Source organism: Pollachius pollachius, assembly GCF_949987615.1.
Source record: "Pollachius pollachius genome assembly, chromosome: 6".
NCBI lineage: Eukaryota > Metazoa > Chordata > Actinopteri > Gadiformes > Gadidae > Pollachius > Pollachius pollachius.
Window position 1 is genome coordinate 20,749,591 of NC_136939.1, and position 26,996 is coordinate 20,776,586.

Here is a 26,996-nt window from a genome sequence, read left to right on the forward strand (position 1 = left end):
ATATTGGAGACTTCAATTTTTTAGAGACAATTTGATCAATTTCATCGTTCATGGCAGAGTGTACAATCACTGAGGGGCAGCACTGGATTCACAACATCTGTACCCCAAAACATGATGTACTCACTGCCATTGTATCACACGTAATATAAAATATATATATACCTAGCAACCTATATACATGAGGATCGGACATTATTGAAAATACACACATGCATAATGAACTCCTGAAAAATACAGTTGGTCTGTACAGCTGTGAGATCACCATCCCTAGAAACACTGTACAAAAGCTGAATCAAATCATTTCATTCACAGAAAAAGGGGGAACGGCCATGCAATTAAACCTTACAAAATAAAAGGCTTTTGAATTCAGATGGACACAAAGTGCTGATGTGCAAACGGCGACGTCTATCTTCTTCACTAATATCCAACGAGAGATCATCGCTTTCAATTTTTTGCATTGTGCGGTATACTTTCATCTTTTTAAAAGAGAGAGAGAGGGGGGAGAGAGGGCGAGCGGGGTGGTAGAGGTACAGCCTGTCTCTTGCACTCATGGCCTGTATTGAGAGACACTGCTGGAGGAGAGATGCAGAGGAAGGCTGGAAGAGGCCTCTGGTGTCTGGAGGAGGATGGGGAAGCTGGCTCACTGACTGACTGACTCACTGACTGACTGACTCACTGGCTGAATTACGGATAGGCAGGGTGACTGTAAGGTAGGCAAGGTGGCTGATTGACCGACTGACTTACTGACTGATTTACAGTTAGGCATGGTGACTTGTAGCTAGGCAGGTTTGCTTAGCGATGGACTAGTTTGCAGGTAGACTGGGTGACTGGTAGCTATGCAGGGCGGCACACTGGCTGGCTGGTTTGCAGGTAGGCAGGGTGGCTGACTGGCTGGTTTGCAGGTAGACAGAGTGACTGATAGCTAGGCAGGATGGCAAACTGACTGACTGGTTTGCAGGTAGGCAGGGTGACTCATAGCTAGGCAGGGTGACTTGTAGCTAGGCAGGGTGGCAAATTGACTGACTGGTTTGCAGGTAGGCAGGGTAAAGCTGACTGACTGGTTTGCAGGTAGGCAGGATGACTCGTAGCTAGGCAGGGTGGCAAACTGACTGACTGGTTTGCAGGTAGGCAGGGTGACTGGTAGCTAGGCAGGGCGGCACACTGGCTGGCTGGTTTGCAGGTAGGCAGGGTGGCTGACTGACTGGTTTGCAGGGTGGCAGAATAAAGCATACTGATTGGTTTGCAGAGTGGCTGGCTGACTGATAGACTGGTTTGCAGGTAGGCAGGGTGACTGGTAGCTAGGCAAGGTGGCAAACTGACTGACTGGTTTGCAGGTAGGCAGGGTAAAGCTGACTGACTGGTTTGCAGGTAGACAGGGTGGCTGACTGACTGGTTTGCAGGTGGGCAGGGTGGCTGACTTGTTTGCAATTAGGAAGGGTAAAGCTGACTGACTGATTTGCAGGTAGGCAGGATGGCTGACTGGCTTGCAGGGCAGCTGATGGACCGAGGCATAGGTCAGTCAGTGGTGTGGGGAAGATTTATCCACTCTATCCAAAGAATCCCAACGATGGATCTCTGGGCTGAGGACTCTGCAAAGCAAGGGTTCAAATCTGAACTTGAACTCTCCATTTGGAAAAGGTACAGAGTATAAATCTCGTTTCTTTACCTTTTGCTCGACCTTGGTTTGTTGTGTCAAACAAAGTCTCGCTCAAAGAAAAGTCTTGCGATAGTTGAGTTGTTTGAGGAAGGGAATGGTTGAAACGTGGGTTAGAGCTGGAGAGAGGAGAGTTGGTTGTGTTGGACTACAGAAATCATTGCTTAGTGTCATCTCAAAGATTTGGTGAAGGAGAGTTGAGATTTCAGAGCGAGACTTCTTCTTGAGCAAGACTTGGTTGAACACAATAACAAACAGCCGGAGCAGCGAAGGGTAAAGAAAATAGTTGTATTTCTCTGTAGGGATCTGTTCCATAATGATGGAAGATAATCAGAGCCGGTCAGTGTCCAAAACAAGTACGTTAAAGGATGTAGGATCACAGGCTTAGTCGCCCTTAAGCCATGGTTTCCAATAGGCGGCCCGCAGGCCAAACCCGGCCCAGATTTATGGCCCACAAAATGATTACTGAGAAAAAATAAAGGAAAGGGGACCCCTGCCCTAAAAGATAACATTAAGGCAGTTTTCAGAGATTACAACTGCAGCGTTCTCGTTCGATACTGGACCAATTAAAAGAAATGTTGTCCGCATTATTCTCTTAGGCTCAAAATATTAAAAAAGGATGAAGAACCATGAACTCGTCCTTTAATGACTGCAAATGTCCATTAATTTGACAGCACCTGTGCTACTATTAACTTTACTGTTATTTGCAGTAAGTACTATTTCATACTATTTGAATAGTATGTTTGAATATATTTAACAAGAGAAATGCATAATTTATCGTTATCGTTAACGTTAAACTCAGCGAGGCGTTGTTAGCGGTACCTTCAGCGAGCTGTGCAGCACGCGGAGCCGGTGGAGCTTCTCGCTCAGCAGGGGGTCGTTGGTGCGCCGGACGAAGGAGCGCTTGTACTCCAGGCGCGCGCCGGGCCTGGGGTCGGCGCCAGGGGACACACTGGCCCGCTCCAGAGCCCGGTAGAGGTCCCCCAGAGAGTCGGCCTGCAGCCTGCGCTCCCGCCCACCGTCTAGACAGATACACCGGGCGGACAATTGGAAGGAGAAAAAGTTTATGATTAAAAACAAAAGATTCAAAGTAGTGACCGTACACAAATTCATGGCTAAAATAACGGATAAAAATCAATATTCTCATCAATATACTATAATGGTCTGCTCAGGTTTTCCAGTGATACTACTGATAAGCCAATGAAATGCAATGCCATGTCAGAATGTCATTTTGTTAACTTAGTCCCCGGTAGAAACATCTAAAACCATTGTCTGTGAGGGGTGGGCGGTAAAGCACTGAATGATTGTTGATAAATACTGCCCTCTAGCGGAATCTTACATTGTGCTAAGACACCTTTGGCCAACGGTAAGGAATGGGATATGAATTAAATATGATTGCTTATTGCAATTATAAATCAACATCTGTATCATAAAAAACTTTTATTTTGTTCTAATTTCTTATTGTGTTGATTATAGCTGGTATGCATTTCAGGTCTGGAGCATAGAGGAAGGAGTTATATGTTTGCATTTTAATGCAACCTTAATGACCCCAACGTCAAAGCGTCTGTGCACGACATCTCTTACCAATATATATAACGATGGATTCATAAATCAAACATCTGAATCAGTGATGATCATGTGCAATTCCAAGTGATAATAATGAGGAGTTCTGGAGCTCTTGAGCCAGGAATCCCTTGCACTAGGAATCTTTCCTTTACATTGGAGACACACAGTAAGAGACAATACTTTGGGTCTGTCCTGGGAATCAGGCCACACACACACACACACACTCCATTCTGCTTTGAACCAGGAGCGGCAGGGAAAGTGAATGGCGGCGCAGCGGGCCAATGGGGACAGGGGGGTAAGAGAAAAGGGTCCGCCTCCCTGGGGCTCAATGCTTTGACTTCATCCAAAGCTAATGTGTACTGAAAGGGCTCCTGCTCGCTTCACCGTCCAATCACAGAGCCCCGGGGCACGGGGACATCTTTATATATCGGGTGAGGACGAGAAAGAGCAGAAGAGAGAAGGGGGGGAGGAGAGAGAGACAGAGAGAGAACCAAACAGAGAGAGAGTGAGAGTTAGTTACAAAGGGAGAAGAAGAGAGAGAAATACAAATATAAAGATAGACACGAGAAGGAGCGAGAGAGAGCGAGAGAGCGAGAGAGCGAGAGAGAGAGAGAGAGAGAGCGAGCCGGGTGCGAGGGGGGCTTGGGAGGGAAAGAGAGACATGGGTAGAGAGAATCAGCGAGAGACAGATGGATAGAGAAAGAGATCCATTAATAGAGGGAGACAGATTGAGTGGGTAAGTAATGGGTTGGTCGAAAAAGAGGTGATCGAAACATAAACATGGCGAGAGATGGGAGGGCAGCAAAACCGAGAAAGAGATAGAGAGCGAGATCAGTAGCTAGGAAGAGAAATGGTGAGCAGGCATAAGGGAAAGAGCTGCTGTGCGGCCCTGCTAAAGTGCTGTGAATCAGGACACTGGGACTCTCCCTCATTATGTCGGCCCTTTGTGAGGGCTCCTCGTGAGGGCTCCTCGGGAGGGGCCCTCGGGGGCTGCTCCAGTGTAGTCAGGCAGACACGTGACGGTCACCACCTCACCACGCACCGCGCCGGCTAGCTACACAGGCCAAACGTATGGCGATAGCACACCTGAACGTGCACTGCTAAGTGCACGTGCTGAATGCACACTGCCGCACATTTAGTTGGTAGTAGTTACGGTGTGGAACAAACACGCTCACAGTGGCGATCAGGACGTCTGTGCGTGTTAAATCAAAAGTGTGACGGATGGGATCAAATTCATATCCAGTTTTCTCTATACATGCAACCATTTCTTTGATCGTGATCTAACCGGAGGGTTGCTAGTTCGATCCCCGGCTCCTCCTAGCTGAGTGTCGAGGTGACCCTGAGCGAGACGCCTCACTGGCTGCTCCTGACAAGCGGGCCGTCGCCCTGCGTGGTCGACTCCGCCTTCAGTGTGTGAATGTGTGTACGAATGGTGTAAGCCGCTTTGGATAAAAGCAACAGCAAAAACCCCCTAAATGTAAAAGTAAATCTTGAGCCGTAGGGGTGCGAGTGTCCCTGTGGTTTTTATGGAGCATCAACCCATCGAGTGTGTGTGTGTGTGTGTGTGTGTGTGTGTGCTGTGTAGCTACCGACCTCCGTGGGCGGGGCGCTCCATCCTGTAGCCCCCCGGCTCCTCCCGCTCCGCCATGTTGCCCGCGGCCGCCAGGATGGCGTGCAGCCCGCTGTCCCGGGGCAGGGTGAAGCTGCGGTGCTTCCCGCCGCCGCCCCCCTCCCCGTCCAGGGAGGGTCTCGGGGGGAGGCGGGCGGGGACGTAACTCTCCAGCATCAGGGCGGTGCGGTGGGACGGCAGCGTGGACTGCCGGTCGGGCCGGGGGTGGCGGAGGTCGCCCGGGGACACGCTGCCGTTGTTGTTGCTGAGGCTGCCTTCCTGGTAGTCCTGGGAGGAGGAGGGGAGGTACTCCTGGGAGGAGGGGGGGAGGTACTCCTGGGAGGAGGGGGGGAGGTACTCCTGGGAGGAGGGGAGGTACTCCTGGGAGGAGGGGGGGAGGTACTCCTGGGAGGAGGGGAGGCGGTAGTCCTCATGGGAGGAGCGGGAGTGGAAGGTGTCGGAGGAGGAGCGGTGGCTGTGCTTGGCTTCCATGTAAGGGCTCGCCTGCGTCCAGTCCGACGGTTGGTAGAGGTTTGTTATTTTAAAGGAAACAAGAGGAATCAGCATGTACATCTGGTGCATCATACATTAAGCACACTTTGTGTGCACTTAATCAAACACCCACCCACGCACGCACACAATCAAATAATTACAGTGGCTCAATCAAACATACACACACACACACAATCAAACACACACACAATCTAACACTTTCAGTAGCTCAATCAAGCACACACACACACACACACACACACAATCAAACACTTTCAGTGGCTCACTCAAACGCACACACACACACACACACACAATCAAACACACACAATCAAACACATACAGTGACTCACTCAAACGCACACACACACACACACAATCAAACACACACAATCAAACATCTTCACTCACTAATCACTGACACAAACACTCTCACACCCACACACACACACCCCCCCCCCAAACCCCCCACCCACCCCCACAAACACCCACACAAAGACACACACAGACACACAGACACACACACACACACACACACAGAGACTGACCGAGGAGGGTCTGGGGTACGTGTCGTAGGGTGGAGGTGGGCTGTCCTGTTTAGGCACCGCGTTCAGCTCTGTGTCTTCATGGTCACTCTCACTCCAGTAGTCTGACAACAAGGAAACATTGGTGTTAACAACGGCACAGAGGGACACACATGTCTAGAATGAGACGCATCTTTCAAGTTAATAGTCTCATGACTATCTAGAAATGCAGCAGACCCTTTCATGCACAGTACAACGCAGAGATACCTAACTATCAATAAGCAGTTATGGGTTAGGGGTTGAGTTTTGAACCAAGATCCTTTGGTCTGGGAGTTGAACGCCCTTTAAGTTGTTAGCCAACACACACCAATTAGCCTACTCCTTCCCAGTAATAAAACTTGTGTCCAAGTGTTAAGAGTTGATTTTGTTAAACGGCCAGACTGGAAGATGATGCATACTTGACCTTGTTTGTTGCGTGGCATTTAGTCCAGACTTAAGCTGTACTTTCACTAGATCTAAAGCCAAGGGAGGAATCTGTAAACAACTTTGCGCCGCGATATACGCCTACTCGTCCAGGGCGACATGTCCACAGGATCTCTCAACACATCTCAGGGTCGGTTTAAAACGGTGCTTCGAGTGGGCGGTGGGAACAGTGTTACATTTAAATCATATTACTGAGGACCGATAGCACACGAACGCAGCCTCATATTCTAACTGCAAGTGGGACAGTAACTCGCACTATCATAGTGTGTGTGTGTGTGTGTGTGTGTGTGTGTGTGTGTGTGTGTGTGTGTGTGTGTGTGTGTTTGTGTGTGTGCTTGGCCTCACCTTGGTCCTGGGGGACCCTCTCCTGCTGCGGGGCAAAGCCAGCGGCGGCCATCGACAGACGGCTCAGCCACCTGCGGACCCACACAGCCACAACACAACCGTCACACAACCACAACACGACTAGCACACAGCCACAACACGATCGTCACACAACCACAACACACAACCACAACATGACCGTCACACAACCACAACACACAACCACAACACAACCGTCACAGAGCTGACCATGACCCACAGACTGACCCTGCACTGACGCCTCACTTCCACGCACACACATCACATCGGCACACACGCCTCTCCGTCACAACCACTTTGCATAAACCTCTCTCACCACCCGCAAGCACACACAGACAGAGACAAAGACACAGACAAACACACACACACACCAAACCTACCGGACCATGTCATCAACGTTTTCTGCAGCAAAGTAGAAGCTCTTGATTCGGGGATGGCAGGCCTTGAAGGCACTGGAGGTGGATGTGCAGAAAGGGGCGTCATGGAGATGAGCAACACATGGAGGAACATTGCATCAGGAGGAGAGGGGCCTGTTTGTTGATCTGCTAATTGTGATCCATGTGAGATCCTAATTGCATCGTCGTTATTTCAAATTAGAATGAATTCTAAAAGCACTGATGAGGAGATTTTACGCTAATTTCTCTCGCTCAAATTAGAAAGAAAATCCTAAAACCATACCCAGAGTATTAGCATGCCCTCACAAACAGGTTGTTATCCCGAGACATGTTTAGAAAGTGCGTCTCATTTTTTATTGGAAATTGGTATGAATAACTAGAATGGGAATACAAAGCAGAACGAAGGAAGGCAATGGGACTAAAATTAATATAAAAGCAATTATGTGTCGAATGTATAATTGCCTAGCTGACAGCTACAGCACCAATTGCTATGATTATCACAATATTTTTAGTGATACACGCAACACAATCCAAATCACAAAAGTAATAACAGTCGGCACCATTTAATGATTAGCTTTCAATGGCTTGCTATGTCAGTGCACTTGTACATTTGAAATGTCTTTCATTGGAACATTAAGTGTAGTTATATATTTATAGAGCTACATATTTGGTAACTGTGGCAATACAAATGTGCTGGTATTCTACATAAATAGCACAATTTGCAGTTGTTTTATAATACACTGCTAACGGGATCCTTATTCTACCTGGCTCTGAGGGAGCAACGATGTGTAACGTGTAACACTCACAACTTCTTCCTGCATTCGGTGGCACGGTCAATCTTAAACTCGGGGAGGCTCACGAAGCCTTCCGCCTTCTCGTCCTGCGACACAAAAAGATAACAAAAAAACACTGAACAACCAACTCAGCTCATTCTAGTCTACTTTCTCTCCTTCTATTCTGGACACACCCTGGCGGCCCTGTTCGCCCAGCGTGCTCACCTCCTCGTTCCGGTACCAGTACAGGCAGCTGCCCTTCAGAATGAACCAGTACTTCTTCCACCTCTGGGAGAAGTAGGTTTTGGCGTCCTTCTTTTTCCACAGCCAGCCCTCGCACTCGCCCTGGCCCAGGTCCTTGCAGGAGATGCGTCTCTTACTGATCAGGGACATGGGGTTCTCGGGCACGGAGAGGACTGGAAAGGAGGTCACAACGTCTCAATGCGGGGCCTTTGTAGTACTAGTAATAATCATAGAAAAAAGGTATTCTCACAACGTCCTTAGAAGCCTACGCCCTAAAGTAGGATGCTGCACATGCTTTGGTATTTTTTGGGATGGTTATGGCTTATGCATGTATATGTATGTATGTCAATTATGGCACCCATTGCACTCCTGATCAGCCCTGGAAGGAGGGATCCCCCACTCTGCCTCCCTTCTCAAGATTTCTTCCTTGCTAATTATTTTTTCTTGCCCTCTGGGGGCCTAGGGTCCTGGACCAGTGTCATAAATATATGGCCTGTTAAGGCCTTTGAGACTGTACCGGTGATTAAGAGCTATACAAATATTCTTTTTTAATTTAATTTCATTTAATTATGGACTTAACTAGACATCAAATATAATATAAAGACATCAAATATAATTTAGAAAAGTATTTAAAATATACGTTATCTTATACGATATCTATACGAATCTGCTATTAGATAGGTAAGGCCCTGATGCTGAATTACTGTTTATAATGATCTATATTGTTTTTATTAAAACAAAGTATACAGTGTTAACTCGTACTCTATCCGCCTCATCCACACCTGCCTTCTCATGGCAGCAACATCAAAGTGTCTCACCTGTGCTCTTCTTCTTGGACCTGGAGCGGATCGAGGAGCGCTCGAACACCTGTGAAGGGGAGGAGCCAGATATAACGAGGTCCAATGGGACTCGTGGATTTCCTGTGTAAACACACGTCTTAATATGTGTGACTTCATCAACGGGGACGTTCGGGTGTGTGGTGGGGACCTTGTAGAGAGAGGCGGAGTCAGAGCTGGACGTGGACATGGAGACGTCCATCTGGAGGGCGGGCACCAGCGTGTAGTGGGCGGGGCTTGCTGCCTTGTCACTCTTGCGCCGGCCGTGGCCCAGGCTGCGTGCGGACATGTAGTCTTCCTGGCCCGCGCTGCGGTCCTCACTGGCATAGCGCAGCAGGGAGTTCTCTACACACACACACACACACACACACACACACACACACACACACACACACACACACACACACACACACACACACACACACACACACAGATACAAACACCTTAGTTTCCTTCATTTTCTTTATATGACGGATCTTTACATTTAGATCGCTTAACATCTTTCTCGTCGTGACGTAGTAGGGGCAACTTTTAATGCAACTCTCAGTTTTTATCTTGGTTTTTCTCCTTTTTTTATGTGCAATGGAGGCTGATGCCAGACAGTCTTTCAAATAAAATATTTTCACATCCTGCAGTTAAAATGCAAAGGAAATAAACAAGCTTAATATCTGCAGCAGCCCTGAAGGCAAAACATACGTCACTCAGCAGCTGAAAAGAGCATGTTTGGTGTCATAGCACTCGCTAAAAACACAAACACATGCACACGTACACACACCACGCCGACTGTAGCAGCAACTGACAAGATGTGGGGAGAGAAATAGATGGTAACCAAGGCAACAGCATACCTTCAGCATCAGCAACAGAAGGTGACAGAGGGAAGTGGGAGAGATGGAGGAGAAATTAGGAGGAGGAGGAAGAGGAGAGAGAGAGAGAACATCAAGAGTGGGATAGAAGTGAAGAGGAGGAGGATGACGAAGAGCTGGAGGAGTAGGAGGAGGAGGAGTGGAGATCGTGGGGAGGCGATCGATTCCCATGCGGGATAGCAACGGACAACAGGGAAAAGGTGGACATCCAGCATGTGATCAGCCCCGACTGGCTGCCGCTAGCTGTGAGTGAGGGGTGGAGGTGAAGACACACCCCCCCCCCCCCGGCCACATCCAGAGACATCCACCCACAACCCATCAGCCCCTGTGTTCTGCTCTCTCTCTCTCTCTCCGTCTCTCCGCCTCTCCTTCTCCCACTCACCTCTCCTGCTCTCTCTGTTGAGCTTCAGCGGCTCGTCTCCCACCCAGTTGTATTCCAGGGGCATTGAGATGGGCCTGAGTCTGCCTGCGGCACACAGCGCATACAGGCTCGGTACGGGAAAGCACGCCGAGCCCAAGGTCTCTCACACGCACGCACGCACGCACGCACGCACAAACACACACGGGCACGCACAAACGCACCCACGCACACACACACAAACTAACATGGAATTGATGAAAGCCGCTTGTGCCAATAACCTACAGAATCCTAACACAGCAGCAGTAACACCGTGACAGAACAACAACGTAGGGTGGTAACTAAGTCTCGGAAGGGGCCGAGTTAGCTTTTGCGCGTGTGCGTGCGTGCGTGTGCGTATGAATCCGCGTGCACGTAGGTGTGCACACATATGTGTGTGTGTGTGTGTGTGTGCGTGTGCGTGCGTGCGCGTGCGTATGAATCCGCGTGCACGTAGGTGTGCACACATATGTGTGTGTGTGTGCGTGCGTGTGCGTGCGTGCGCGTGCGTATGAATCCGCGTGCACGTAGGTGTGCACACATGTGTGTGTGTGTGTGTGTGTGCGTGCGTGCGCGTGCGTATGAATCCGCGTGCACGTAGGTGTGCACACATATGTGTGTGTGTGTGCGTGCGCGTGCGTATGAATCCGCGTGCACGTAGGTGTGCACACATGTGTGTGCGTGCGCGTGCGTATGAATCCGCGTGCACGTAGGTGTGCACACATATGTGTGTGTGTGTGTGTGCGCGCGCGTGCGTGTGCGTATGAATCCGCGTGCACGTAGGTGTGCACACATATGTGTGTGTGTGTGTGTGTGTGTGCGTGCGCGTGCGTATGAATCCGCGTGCATGTAGGTGTGCACACATATGTGTGTGTGTGTGTGTGTGTGTGTGTGCGTGTGTGCGTGTGTGTGTCTGCAGGGCTGGGGTCTCACCGTAGGTGGGCGTGCTACCCCGGGGGCCCGGCGACAGCCGCTGGTTGTGGTCGTACTCGTAGCAGTACAGAACGGCGTCCTCCTCCAGGGGGGGGAAGCGCCGGCCGCGGGACTCCAGGTCCAGGCAGGAGTTGGGCGACTCGGAGCCCTTGGCCAGCGGGACGTCCTGCTGGAGCTCGTCCACGGGCAGCTCGCCCTTCTCATCCCTGCAGCGGGGGGGGGGGGACGTTGGAATCGTTACATTTAGGGGATTTCGCCGACGCGTTCATCCGAAGCGACTCGCAACCGTTCGTGCACACGTCCACACACCGACGGCGGGGTCCACCGCGCAGGGCGGCGGGAGCCTCGTCAGGAGCCCTCAGGGTGAGGCCTCGACACTCGAGCCGGGGATCAAACTAGGAACCATCCGGTGCCACCGCCGCCTGGAGACACTCGCATTCAGGGTCTCACAGACCAGAGGCCAGACACCAGCATGGACCGGGATGAGGACACGAAGACAGGCCGCTGGACAGACAGAGAGTCGCCGGCACAGACAGACGCTCAAGACAGACCGATGGACAGACAGAGAGGTGCCGGGACAGACAGACGCTCAAGACAGACCGATGGACAGACAGAGAGTCGCTGGGACAGACGGACACTGAAGACATATCGATGGACAGACAGAGAGGTGCCGGGACAGACAGAAGCTCAAGACAGACCGATGGACAGACAGAGAGGTGCCGGGACAGACAGACACTCAAGACAGACGGATGGACAGACAGAGAGGTGCCGGGACAGACAGACACTCAAGACAGACGGATGGACAGACAGAGAGGTGCCGGGACGGACAGACGCTCAAGACAGACCGATGGACAGACAGACAGACATAGAAACACACACTAGGCGGCAGACGCCAAGACACACACACAGAAGACTAGCTAGAGAGACTGGCATACAGAGAGACGGATGGACAGGTGCTGAGACAGACAGACATATAGATGTACAAGACCGTGTGCGTGTGTGTGCGTGTGCGTGCGTGCGTGTGCGTGCGTGCGTTTGTGTACCTGGGCGTGTAGGGCTCAGCAGGGGGAGGGGGGATGTAGAGTTCCTGAAGGGCACAGCTGTCTCTCCTGGTCGGGGTGGTGAGGGTGCTTGTTGGCGTGGCAACGCTACTGCCGGGACTCTGAGGGAAGATGGGCTGCTCATCAGAGGGAAAGAGGGAGAGGGAGCAGTGGACAGAGAGAGAGAGAAAAGAGAGAGCTATGAGCGAGAGGATTGTGAAAATGGTGCCTTTCAGTCTTCAAGAACACAATATGATTTTGTTTGGCTAAGCAAAAGTACCAGATGGAGGGCGCATTAAGTCCAGATTTAGAAGAAAGATCGGCCTAAAAAAAGCCCACAGTGAGAGAGGAGAGTGCATGGGGAGAGGCAGACGTCGAGAGAGAGAGACAACAAAGAGAGAGCGAGAGACAGACCGAGAGGAGGCTCGAGGCGGGCTGGTGTTAGAGACAGGAGTCAGTGATGGTGTGTCGATGCGAGAGCGAGCAATGGTGATGACTCAGGGAGGAAGAGAGAGAGAGAGAGAGAGAGAGAGAGAGAGAGAGAGAGAGAGAGCGAGAGACCCACCTGCAGCGCTAGGGGCTTCCATCTCATGTTCTTGAGCAGCGCGGGGGTAGATGTGAGTGTGCTCTGTGGCCGTTTCTTCAGCGTCAGCTTCACACCAGAGGGGTCTCCACGCAGCGAGTTCACAAGGTTCTTCAACTGCCAGCCCACCTGAGACACACCGGCCACAGTCCACCCTACTTTACTTTGTGCCTCTTTCTGATCATGATAATGTTTCTGTTTCTGATTGTATCGATGCGTGCTGGTTCATGCTTGTTTGTGTTGTTGCTAAATTAGCAGCAGTCTACATTTCCAGTACGCACTGCTCCCTTCTAATTCATTATTCTGTCTGTTCTAGCGTGTTGCTGTGACTGCGACTGGATGCCTGGACTCTCCTTACAGTTTACAGGCCAGCACCCCTTCACCGATTGAATATGCTTTGCCTGTATATATGTATGTATTTGCGTAAATTATGGCACCCATTACACTCCTGATCATCCCAGGAAGGAGGGATCCCCCACTCTTCTCAAGATTTCCTCCTTGCTAATTAAGGGAGTTTTTTCTTGCCCTCTGGGGGGCTAGGGTCAGGGACCAGTGTCATAAATATAACGCCTGTTAAGCCCTTTGAGACTGTACCTTGATTAAGGGCTACACAAATACAATTGAATTGAATTGAATACTTTATCCCTGTAGCCCTCAGTCCCAGTCTTAGAGTCTCAAAGGAATTCACAGGAAAAGTTTTACGATGCAACCGTACGAGAAAGCTTTCCCATTATGCCTTACCAGACATAATGGGAGCAAAATGAAGTGCTGTATTCCAGGTTGGGTTTCCCCTCTGAAAGGTACTTACACTTAACACTACACTTTACTACACCTCATTACTTATTATTACTTATTACCAATGTCTTAGTTTCTCTTATTATAACCTATTTTAGTTTATTATTATTATTATTGTGATCTATACTGCTACTTATTTTTAGCGTATTTTTATTTTTACTTATCTTTATTTACTTTGTCTTGCTGCTTTGTGGCTGTTGAGGATCCAAGCCCAAGAATTATACTATTGTGTGCTTTTACAATATGATGTAATAAAAGCAATTCTGATTCAGATTCTGAATCTATACTGGATTCGATCCCCCATGTTTACACTGCATACGTGTAGGCTTCCTGACCCCCCGGCTACTTAACGACTCAATAGTAATAGTAAATAAATGTATAATTCACCAAGTGTTATCTATTTGTTTCAAGAATTATCTTCATCCATTATTATCAATACAGAGGAACAGAAGTGGGCCAGGACATCGAATGTCCTGCTGCATGAGGGATTCATTTACACACACACAGGCACACACACACACACACACACGCAACGCAACAAGAATCATGATAGTCACACACACAATGCAGGAATACCAACGCACACCATTGCACAAACCACCATGGACACACACACACACACACACACACACACACACACACACACACACACACACAAGCACACACACACATGCACATGTTAGCCTCTGGGCGTGGTATGGTATGTGATGAGAGCTCCTACCACTGTCTGGTGATTAACCTGGATGACCTCATCCCCAGCATGGATCTTCTTACAGCGGTCTGCCAGCGACTGAGAGGGAGAGACACTCGGTTCAAAACACTGCTGCACTAACAAACCCACCCACTGATACTGGACACTGGGAACCACACCTTCTACCACACGGCTTGTGGTCATGCCCAATGAGGTAAGGTTAGCTTAGGTAGGACTTACTCCTTCTGTGGTCCCCGTGATGACGTGCAGCCCGTCGTACGTGGATTTGATGTACATTCCCTGTGGTGCAACAATACAGAAGTTCACATGTTTATGTTCCCATATGTCTAGGTCAATATGTCTAGGTATCTTTTTTATAGTTACCTTATTTGATAGGTAAAAGTAGCTATTCATATAATCTTTAGTTTATATATTTTGCATGATATATATATATGATATATATATATATTCATAATTATAATAATAAAATATATATGATTGTTTATTAATATATATTATTTTATGCTTTTCTTGGAAATTATTACTATGACTAAATGCAGAGTTAAAGTTGAATTGATGGTGAAACTAATTCCTCAGTGGAGCTTTAGCCAAATCCACTGCAGGCATGAGAAGCCTTCCTCACAGTCCTGGAGCAGAGAAGGCCAGGGCTGTATTAAATCAGCAGCCACATAATGGACTTTAACCTCATCCCCCCAGTAACAAACGGGATGACATTTTCGTCAATTAGAGGGAAGCTATTGAATTAGGGCCGTGTTCAGCGACCCATCGCGCCACCTAACAGAACAACACTAAGAAAACAACTCTTACCTGCAAATAATCTCTCCCACACACATACAGACACCCAGACACCCAGACACACACACACATACAGACACAAAGACACAGAAACACACACACACATACAGACACCAAGACACGGAAACACACACACATACAGACACAAAGACACAGATTCAGACACACACACACAGACACACATACAGACACACAGACACAGACACACACACATACAGACACCCAGACACAGACACACACAAACACACAGACACAAAGACAAAGATACAGACACATACAGACACACAGACACACACACATACAGACACACACACACAGACACACATACAGACACACAGACACAGACACACAAACATACAGACACAGACACACACATACAGACACACACACATACAGACACACACGCACACACACATACAGACACACACACACACACATACACACACAAACATAAAGACACACACACACACATACAGACACACACACACACACACACAGATACAAACACACACACACATACAAACACACACAGACACACACACACAAATAGACACACAGACACAGACAAACACACACACACCCAAACAACAGACACAGACACACACACACACACACAAACATAAAGACACACACACACACACATACAGACACACACATACACACACACACACACATACAGACACACACACACACACACACATACAAACACACACATCCACACACACACACACACACACACATAGACACACAGACACAGACACACACACACACACCCAAACCAGCCACATGCCGAGGTCCCGAGAGGAGGGTAACAGCTTTGTTTTGAGGCACCGCCCCGGCTCAGCACACCGTTGAGGTTTTATTGAACGGCTGAGAGAGTTTCCACCGCCCCTACCCACGTTAACAAGGGGGAGGGGCTTACTGTAGCCCACGGCAACCTAGTCATGTAGAAGTGTAGGTCAGCGCTAAGATGGAGGAGACGGTGGCGGGCTCCAGGCGATGTGCCCGCTCAAAGGGGACGGTGCTGCTCTGCCGTCCACCTCAATGTGTCCTGCATCCGGCCTCATGCATTAATGAACACCTTTTATTACTATTAATAACGTGGCACATGAATAACTCCCATGTATCCTATAGCTATATTTAATAGTCGCTCTGGTTCTGTATCTCTTCTTGAATCCATGAGTTCATGTTAACCATGTTGTGGGACACATGAAGACAGCTCCGTCGTGGACGGAAGACACCACTCAGTGTAGTCTCCGGATCGTCCCTCAAAAGGACACTGATGCTATTTATGTTTTCTTTAGTTGGTTCTCTTTGACTTCAAACTGGTTGAAGTCAAAGTAGTGTCGCAGCTGAAGCTTTCTGTGCAGGAGGGAGGGCGACACAGAGACTGTGTCCATCCTGCAGGTAAAAGTGTCCTAGATGTATATTTATATATCGGTACTTTGCCTGCATCCCAGCTGTCATATAGAAATAGAGGCCAGGGATTTCAAGGATTCAATATCTGACACGGCTGCGTATCCATAAAAATAATAATAATCATCATAATAATAATAAAAATGCTTGCATTCATGCATCTGCACTGCAAGCATAAGCCCTTCCTTTGTGCTGGGTTTAAACCTCTTCTCCCTGTCATCCATCGAAGTGTCAACCCAGCCAAGGAAAGCCTGGGGAAAATGCTGCAGCATTCGCGGCCTCAGCTGAAGTCTGTGTGTCGGACGCGGGAAGGGACTCGTTTGTCGTGTCTCTCTGACTCGTTTTAGTTCCCCATGTTGTGGGGCTTCTGAGTCTCCTGGTCAGGCTAGGGATCGACTCTCACCAGTTGATCTCAGCAAGCAGCGCCCAGTACTGACCTCACAAAGTATTTTTTTATACAGCTTATTACTGTATACTGTATATACATACATGTCATTGATCATGTCTTGTATTGTTTGTCGTTATTAGGTCTCTCTTGCTTTAGGGTGTTGCTCAATCTAAATAAGGATGAAATAAAATCAACTTTGATGTTCTAGGAGTGTTGGCACATTAACAGGGTGTGAAATAACCGGCACAAATGATCCAAGAATTCTACCGAAGGATAGAAACACATCCTGTCCCACAGAGAGCTGTGAGAGAGGTGTCTCCTTACATAAGCCTAAGGCCTGCAGCCAACCGGCCCACAGAGGGCCTGATTGACAGCTGGACGTACCAATCCCTCCGTGGACTTGACGTTGGCCAACTTCACCACCTCCAGATGGGCCGCCTGCGACACCATGGGGTCCGACGACAGGGAGATGATGTTGTCACACACTCCCGAAAGGGTCTTGCACTACGGGGTAGGGGCGGAGTTCAGACAGGAGGTGGGACGCCGTCCAGCCACAACGATGAAACAGTGGAGAAATGAAGAAGAATGTTATAGGGGCGGGGGGGGGGGGAGGGGGCGGGCATAGGGGTTAACTCACCACGTGGAGGATTTTGTTTTCTGTCTCGTACACGGAGCAGTCCTGTAGAGACATGTAGCACAGTGGGGGGGGTCAATCGGTGGGAATGTGTCAAAATACAGTTATTATTACTGCTGGGTTCTCATCGGTGTAGGTGGACAGGATGTGCGCTGCTGAGACAAAAACAGTTTGGCACCTGCCCCTCCCCCCCCCCCCCCCATACGCCTACACGTACCCGGCATAAAGACAAACACCAGTGAGTCACCACCAGCATAGAAAACACAGAATCCTTTCCCACTCTCCCTCGCTTGCTATATCTGTCCATCCCGGCCTCAAACTGGTTGTTTTTTTTTCTACCGCTCCCTCCCACATGCCCCCCCTCCTCTCGCGCCGACAACGCTTCAAACCGACAGTGTCTGCCAGGCGAAGACACAACGCACGACTTCCCTTTGGAAACGACAGATCACCTTAATACCCGATAAATAGGCGAAGGGATAAAATAAGTCAGGTATACAAAACCCTATGTCTGAATAGAACGAGCTGTCGAACGTCGAAGGCCTTTTCCTCTCCAGCGTGTGTTTCTATGTTGCCAGCTTGCCTGTATACCTCAGAACTCCCTTTAAAGCGACACCCACTGTGCGAGTCGGGATGTTCGCCATGAGTCTAATTTTAGCCCGTAAACACAAGCAGTGGACGCACAACACATGTAGCCAGCGCCGATAGAAGCCTCATCAGGGGGGCCCAGCACAGAGCTCTGCGTAGCTCCGCCAAGGATGACTGCGCTCAAACACCCGCAGCCCACCTGGCCTGCCTCTGAGGATTAAGCAAAGCAAATGTTTGCTGCACACTTCATAATGAGCAGAGTGGGGAGAAGACTTTGAAGCCTCACAATTTGATTGCATCCAGGTTATTACGAGGACGGACACTCGACATAGTGTCCATCGCCTGTGGGAAGGGAGGAAGGGAAACGGAGTATTGAGAAATTATCTTCCCGAGGTATTTGATGAGCTTTTTGTTGCAGTGGTCTGAGAGGGGAGATGGGTACACTCACTTTGAGCAGTTAAAGAGGCAGACGCGTACACGCACGCACACACACACACACACACGCACGCACGCACGCACACACACACACGCACGCACACACACACACACGCACACACACACACGCACACACACACACACACAAACACACACGCACACATACACTCAAACGCACACACGCACACACACACACACTGACAGGCATGTTTGGCAAAACGGAAAACTCTTCATAACAGGCAAACGTTGTTGATGTTTGGTGTTGGTTAAGTTTGTCGTGAATCTTGCCGTGTTATTAATCGGTAAACATAGAGGAAGAACCCAAGCACAATAAAAGCAGTGCGTGTAAAACTAAGAAGAAACCATGGATACAAGACATGGACCTCAGTAAAAGACCAGATTATATAACGCTCATTTGCATAGGTTTGTGTTAAATGGGCAGTTGACTGAGAGGACCCGTGGCTTAGCGTGTGTGTGTTTGTTTGTTTACCTGTTGCACAATCGTAGTGAGCTCCAGACACAGCTGGATGACATTATTCCTCGTCAAGGAGTAGTCGGCCACCGCCGCAAAGGGTGACCTGAAAAAGAAGTAGCACCTGGAATGAACGATTAGATCATCCTTAATGCATGCCTGGGTCATTAGTCAACCTTATGCCTCAGGCCTGGTTCGTCAAATGGTGTTAGCTAAACATCAGTCACAGTCAGAGTGAACCCAATTTCCCTGGGATCAATATTATATTATCTTAATGACTTAGTATGCCATCTTCATCTTCTTCACAAACATGATGCTGCCGTGCACGTTCTGATTGCTAAATATCCAAGATAAACAGTAACATCAATCTTCGATGCAATGTGCAACCTCAAACAGAGTTCCTTAGTACACACTAGTCAAAAAACACCCACACGCACGCGCGCACACACGTACACACACACACACATTATTAATGTAAAACACTAAAACTGACTAGTAAGATTAATATTAATAGCAGAGTTTTGCTGAATAACATATTCGAAGCATTAAGGTATCAAATATTGATTTATTAAACATTTATTGAATATTCACCAAAACAATCTGCATGATCAGCCAATATCATTTTAGCATCTAAGTGTATAGAGACTAGTGCTCTGTCCCTGTGAGGCAATGGATCTTTGAAAACTGTCTTTGAAAACTGCTGTTGATTCCTCTCATCTGGTCCCACATCACAGGGTGTTCACAGGTGGGAACTTTAATATGAATTAGGACTTGGCTCCATTTCAGTCAGGCATCGCAGCAGTAGTTAATTTTTTTTGTCTCCTCCGCCTCTCAGCGCACCCCTGGCACCGCCAAATGGAACGCCGCCATATTTAATGTTACAATTATACTGTTCTCTTTCGACAGACTTGTGTGGATAAGGTCGCATGCATTTATTTTGTCATTCAGCAGGCGGTGACATCCAGAGTAACAATCAAAGTGAATTGAGACTCAGTGATAGGAGTGAGGGCGCCTCGCTCAAAGGAGGCCATCAGGTAATGACGCAAGGGATCGGCCCACCGGGTTCCAGCCCCAATAACGGGGACGGGGTGGTGCCAGCGGCCCACCTCCCGCTGCGTCCCCCACGGTGCACGCCCTGCAGGCGGTTCTTCCTGTGAGTCTCACCTGTCAAGCCAGGCCAGCAGGCTCTTGGCGGCGGCGATGAGGTCCACCACGGAGGTGAGGAAGTCGTTGGGCAGCTTGTGGGTGGCGTGGCCGTCGTAGTGGCCGCTGCGGCGCCGGCTGGTGATGAAGTTCTGCAGGTTCTTGGCCGAGGCGTGCAGCTTGTGGGACAGGGTCTTCAGGTTCTCCGTCTCCAGCCCGTAGTTCTAGCGGAGGGTTTGGAACGTTTGGTATTTGACAGGAAATAAATGTGTTTTTGTTTGTTTTGTTCCCGTAGTGAATAGCAGGCGGTGGGTGGGGGCGAGAGGGGGGGGGGGGGGGGGGCTTTTTGGCTCGTTGGTTAGACGACGTTCGACAGGGGAGTGGGGTTCACTGGAAATCTGTGTGGGGTGTGTGCGCGCGCGTGTAGGTTTGTGTGTGTGTGTGTGTGTGTGTGTGTGTGTTTGAGGCACAAACAAATGGCACAAACCCAATGATACATCCATTGCGCACACATACACATCCAATCCCATTTCTGCGCCCCCCCCCCCCCCACACACACACACACACACACACACACACACACACCTCTATCCCTTCCAGCTGTCACTTTGCATGTCAGGGGAGAGAGCAGCAAACAAGTCTACCCACAATGCCTTGCTGCACATGGCAGCAGGCCTTTGGGCCGTCTGTCATGTCGGCGTTTCTTGGGAGGGAATGTGGGGACGGAGAGGGCGGTGGGCGTCCGGGTGGGGGAGGGTGGGGTGGCTGGAGACTTAGAGCTAAATCCCAGTTACATAAGGGGCTTTGGCCGCCGGGCTCTAGCCAGAGCACCACGCAGCATCGGGAGACTTTAGATTGTGATAACATCTGCGACCCCCCCCGCCTTTTCATTCCCATTTGGACCTCTTCTCTGCTGCTCTCTCCGCTGTCTGGACGCATCTCATCCACGCCCCAGTCAGCAGCAGCCCCAACTTCCCTCCAACTAGAACTTTGCTGTGAATGATGACTTATTCTAGCGCCTCGCCCGCCCACTCTTCCCCTGTGTTCGATCACTCTGCTTATTTACTGCATCGCCTCGAGTCAGATCCCTGGGCGAGGAGGAGGGGTGTGTGCCAGCGGTCCTAAAATTAATCTTTGAGGTGACACTTTAACTCCTGCATGCTCAACACCAGGGGACCTTAAATGCATCTCCATCAAAGGATCAATAAGAAACATTATCGAGGAGATAGTGTGGTTTACATGATGGGAAGATATCAATAGCATCAATATGTAATATGAGGTCAAAACAACAATGAAGACCGAAAGTGATATAACTTTAATAAGGAATGAAAGAATAACATATTATGTGAGTATAAAAACAATGAAAATAAATACAACTATATTACGGTGGTATGTCTGCATCAATTCTTAAACAATACTTGTATTATAAGTAAAACCTCAAGTTTATTCCAATCATAGGTTGGAAGAGTACGGCTGTCATTTTGTAATGCAGTCCAACAACCGATTATTTTTATAGATATTTGATAAAAATTGCAATTCATTGCTGAGCTTACTACTCTGTTTTTCCTTTTGGATTGTATCCATATCAGTATGCAGGCCAATACACTGCTTTATCTACAACTCTCAGTAGGGATTTGAAATGCTTTGTGACTGCTGCCTTATTAAAGTTCACTTTAGAAGAAGCATTTCTACAAACTACAGAAAGACCCAATTAATTTTGCAATCATAAGTAAGCTTACAGAAGCCTGGTCAGAATCGGATATAAGCTGATTCTGATTAATCAAAAATTTTAATTATTCTATGAATTGTATTATCATGAAGGCCTTTTGCTTCTAATTAATTCAAACTGGTTGCTAATGATGTTAATTTTGCCCATCTTCAACCAGTTATCTTCCTTTTCCTCCACGGCTGGGGGGAGGTTACCTGATTTCAATTTATAGATCATTATGAACGCCTGCTTAACCCCCTCATGGATAAATCATCGTCACGGATCTCAACATTCCCAAAAGCATTCCCAAGCAAGGTTAGATTCTAGGGATGCCTGTGAGCCTGATGCATGTGGGCAGGTTCGAACCAACCAATCACAGTGAAGCAATGGGGAGGAGCAAGAAGAAGGATGCGGAGGCTGTGGGAGACTCACCAGGGCACAGAGCAGGTCCACAGCCTCTAGTATGAGCTCCTGGTGGCCGATCCGGGACACACCCAGGTCCTCAAGCTCCTGGTGGGTGATGCGGAGGAGCTGGTCGCCCCCGACCTTCTCCCTCTCAAAGGTCTGGGTGTACTGCTGCAAGCAGTCGTCCAGGCCTGAGGGACGGCCACAGAATAAGAAGCCGTTTGAATCAATGAGTCATGATGGGGGCTTGTTCAGATTCCCTCAGTGCCAAACACTTCAAATAACGAGTCTTGTGGCGTTCTCCGTTCAAGGAAGTCTTAAAAGGCTGAAAGTTCTTGGTCATAATAACTCTAACATTTATATTTGTTTGATCTAAATTGATGTTATGTTTTTAATGGTGTCCCGTTTTAGGCCTATGGTCACTTACTTAGTAGTCACAGCGCAAACTGTAATTCATCAACTAAAGGGTAAAGACAGGGAAACATCCATCTGGCATCCAGTTTAAATAGCATAACTAAGTACACCCAACATACTGTATTTTTGAATGTAGACTATATTCCTGCTAAGGATTGAATATGATGACTTGTAATATTAATATAACATGAGTGTTCGGGGGCGCACAGTTTAAATCTTCACCCTTGAAGTTGCCTTAAAAGGTAAACTATACATTTTAATTTGCACTAAATGTCTGTACCAAGTCAGCACTATGAGGACACACTTACCCCTCATGAATCCACCTCAGAGTGGATTCATGAAGGGAGAGAGTGGTGGAGATCCTTGGTCACTTGGACCTCGCTCTACCAGATGACCTATTTCAGTCATGACTAAGCTGCTGGGGACGTTTTTAGCTTTAATTAAAAAGGTTGCGCTCAAATCTATGAACACGAGATGAGCAAAAGACCCACAAAACAAAGGCTCTGCAGTTATATGTTCATGGCTCCTCACTGGTGTTCTTCCTTTTTAACGAAAACAAGACGGTACCCAGACTACTTATAGATAGAGGTTATTTACACAGGGTTAAGTGTTGGGGTGGACCTAAAGCTCATCAAGCATGCCGCTTGAGTTCAGCTGCCCACTAAATCTGGGTTGTTCATGGTTCTTATCAAATGTTTAGGCTTAACTAATCTGCCTTTTTACCAAGTTAATTGAGACTCCTTGTGTCAATGAAGAATTCCCGCCGTAACCATAGAAACCCCAGCACAATGTTTTGGCAGGGATTCCCCCTCGACAACGGGACAAAACCAGCAAACAAGAACCAGGACAAGAGGGCAGGGTGCTTTTCAGAGCACTCTAAGTCCAAGCAACGGAAAGAATATCTTACTAAAGCCAAATCTTATTTATTAATCATATCTTTTACCCATAGAAATAAAATAACTTGGCTCTCTCAGCTCAAAGAAAAAATTTAAAAGCAACAATATTATGCTTCACTATTTCATAGAGAGAGGAACAATCATGCTGAGGAGGCACAGTGCATTTATCAAACTCAACTGATACTTTTCAATGCTTTATTAATAATAGTAATAAAAATGGTCCTTAAAAGGGTCACATCTCCATTAACATATGAACTGTGCAAAGTAATCTCTCCATCCCAAATGCGGTCGCAATGAGACCCACGCACTCTAAGGAACTATAAACCGCTACATCCTCAGATTAGCTAACATGTTTTTTATTTGAAAGTGCACTGTAGCTCTAGAACTGTAAACATGTATTTTCCAAAGTGGTAGTGCCCTGTTGACCAATCGAAAAACAGATTGAAGAATTCATCATAATATACTTATGATTACAATCTTGCACAAACATTTGTCAAAACACTTCTCACAACATTATTCGTACCATATTGAGTTTCTGTTCTTTTTACACCAAAAAAAATATCCAGGTGCCCAACAAATAAAAACACAAATGGATGCATGTTAATTTATATTAGGAAACAGAAACCGTGGACGTTTGGAATGGCTAGGGAATCGGAATCTTGGTGGCAATGGAAATTGGGAATAGGTAATTGGGGGAATTTAATTCTGGGTATAGGTCATGTAGGTTATGATGCCTGGTGACATATGCAAATAAAGCGGAAGCAAGCATCCTGTCTGATCAAAGAATGATGCAAAGGGAGGGGAATGAATGTGAGACCACATTCAAAACCCCTTCAGCACCTCTTTGTGTGTGTGCGTCTCAGTGCCTTTCTATCCATCACGTTAAATGACCGTCACTGAGCTGGGGGGACGGATTGTCTCTGCTCCACTTATCACACGACGGCCACGAAGAAGCTCCTAGTGATGTCACAACATGGCCTCTCATCCAGCCACCAATCCTGTGCCTCCCGCACAGGATCGGGGATGCATACAGTCAGCCCACATACATATTTGTAAAAACCCAGATGATGTTGAACACGATTCTACAGTCAGTGCTTCCTGATGTGTGTGTATACATCCGACCGTACATCACACACTCCAGCTGCACTCACACATGGCCGGCAAATGAACTGTCAAGTGCAACGTGATCAAATATGTAAACCTGGTTGCAAGCAAACTCCTACTTATTGGCCTCTGATCTTTGTGTACGAATGTTTACAACATGTTCGCTAATGGATTATTAATAGAAGGGTTCAGAGGTAACATCAATACATATCAACACATATAATGCGTTATGACAGTCAGTGGTACCCTATTCTGTCAGTGGAGCATATTATTATGGATCCCCAATGCAAAATACTAGGAATAAATACATAACTTGAAAAACTGCAAGTACACAAAACCCTGTGTTCCAAAAATGATTAAACAATTTAGTGCAGCTATCATTTATCTTATGTCATCTTCGAGCTCTGATTGTTTGCTGGCCAGAGGTTTAAAATAAACATGATATCCTGTGTGTTTCATCCTTAATATGGCCGGGCTTTAAATCTTTCCTTCAACCACATAGGCCTATCTGTATCAAGAGTCTGTAATTGGGATATCATCTAGCCTACTGTTTATTCAACAGAAAAGTAGAGCTCCACATAAATGTGTGTTGTGTTGTGTGTCAATTTAGGCTTAACATTAAGCCTAAATTAAGTTTAAGAAAAGTATCATAACATTAAACAGTTGTTTGACTTATTTTGCTTCAGTGCATAAAATATTAAATATTTGCAGCTGGTAGTTATAATTCTGATAAAGTTGTGTTCCTACACAAGTTGTTGTAGATTATTGTTTAATCATTTAATTTTCATGTAAACTGCTTTCAAAGCCCTGTCGTTGCGTAGGTCAAATCACAAAACACTCGAAGTTCATATATTTAAGAAAGCCAGTATACTCGTTTTGAATGAAGAGCTTAATGGAGTGGCGTTAAATATGTTTATCTTAGATTCCCTGAAAATGCGTATGATATGAAATCTGCAGCAACACAAGGGCAAGATAATAACTGGATGATGGAACGTAGTTTTTCTGGTTCACAAATGCCTACATCTTAAGTGCAGGAGAACGTATCGATTGACTTAAAACTGAAAGGTTTACCAAGATTTTGAAAGGCGCAATTAACCAAAAACGTACATCCTTTCAGGGAGCACAATAGGGAGAATCAGCAGGTGCAAACGCGTTCACCTCAAAAGTGTTGATTCTAATGATACACAAAACACTTCAAATTAAAGAACATTTAGTGATATTTGGTAGGATCCTACCTTTCATCCAGTCCACCACTTGACTCGAGCTCCACTTGCTTACAGGTTCCATAACCAGTGCCATTGCAGAAGTTTGTCCCCCCCCCCCCCCCCTGACAAAAGAAGACCCCCAAAAACCCCAACTCGCAGTAAATACTGGCGTGCAGTGTGCACTGTGTTTACAAGCAATCAGTTAGCACCAAAGAATCCAAAAATGCCGTTTTTGGGGAGCTTGAAACGAGCCACACGGACCTCTGTACATTCCTCTGCTCTTGTGTGTCCGCTGAAAGGGCTCCTTTATTCTTTATTTGTCATTCCCGTCAGACTCGGAGATGTTGGAAGTGGTGTGCCACTACTGCTCCCCTATTCATCAACAGGACCGTGCGCGGTGGAGGAGGAGGACGCACAGTCTGCTGCCCCTCGCTGGCGTCTGGGAAGCTTTGATTCGCTGCTCCCCAAAAGACAGACACGAGCTCCAGCCTACGGATAACTGCGAAGCCAACCCGTGCTTAGCAGTTTTGCACGATTTGGTGTTTCTGAATGTTTTCCTCGCAGCAACCCCCTTGGTTCCTCTCTTTTGTTCCCCTCGCCTTGTTGCCCTTTGTATCTGCTCACGCTGCCATCACACAAAGCGCAGTGGAGTGGAAACGATGGTGGAGTAGTAGAGATGGAGCATACACGCACCACAACACCAACTCTGATCTGGTGCCATACACTCAAAACACTGTTTAATGCACAGATGTGTTTTAGAAGCAGGTTTAGTTAGCTATAGTATAGATGATGTCCTTTTTATTTGGATGAAAATTAATAACTGAAGTAGCCTAAATAAATAATGGTTGAAATTATTGTTTGAAATTAATTTTTTTCACGGAGATCATGGTGTTAATTGTGTGTGTTTATTTTGTGTGAATTATGGTGGAACCTACGCAATCCACAACAGGCCAACTGTTTTATTAAATGTAATTATGTTTTTATTATATAAAGTGTAAAGAACACCTTCCTCCAGGACATGCCAACAATATGCTGGGATGAACGAGGCCAATGAGATAAATTAAATTGTACTTTATGTGTAAACAAATAATAATGGAAATAAATATGCTTTATAATATTAAGTAGCCTACCTTAA

At 47.4% G+C, this 26,996-nt stretch overlaps 1 protein-coding gene across 1 annotated transcript; it reads right to left on the minus strand.

Moving 5' to 3' along the window:
• Positions 1-1,547: 1,547 nt before the first annotated feature.
• Positions 1,548-25,955, minus strand: LOC307076850 (connector enhancer of kinase suppressor of ras 2-like; the record flags this gene model as incomplete). The annotated part of the gene is made up of 22 exons (XM_079738031.1): positions 1,548-1,589; positions 2,477-2,676; positions 4,814-5,333; positions 5,870-5,970; positions 6,674-6,744; positions 7,072-7,143; positions 7,893-7,966; positions 8,085-8,275; positions 8,921-8,969; positions 9,090-9,283; positions 10,184-10,267; positions 11,132-11,337; positions 12,175-12,308; positions 12,737-12,883; positions 14,271-14,339; positions 14,481-14,540; positions 17,245-17,364; positions 17,498-17,539; positions 19,005-19,110; positions 20,151-20,353; positions 22,270-22,433; positions 25,892-25,955. The coding sequence occupies 22 exons, from the start codon at positions 25,953-25,955 to the stop codon at positions 1,548-1,550; spliced, it is 2,913 nt and encodes a 970-aa protein (XP_079594157.1).
• Positions 25,956-26,996: the final 1,041 nt, after the last annotated feature.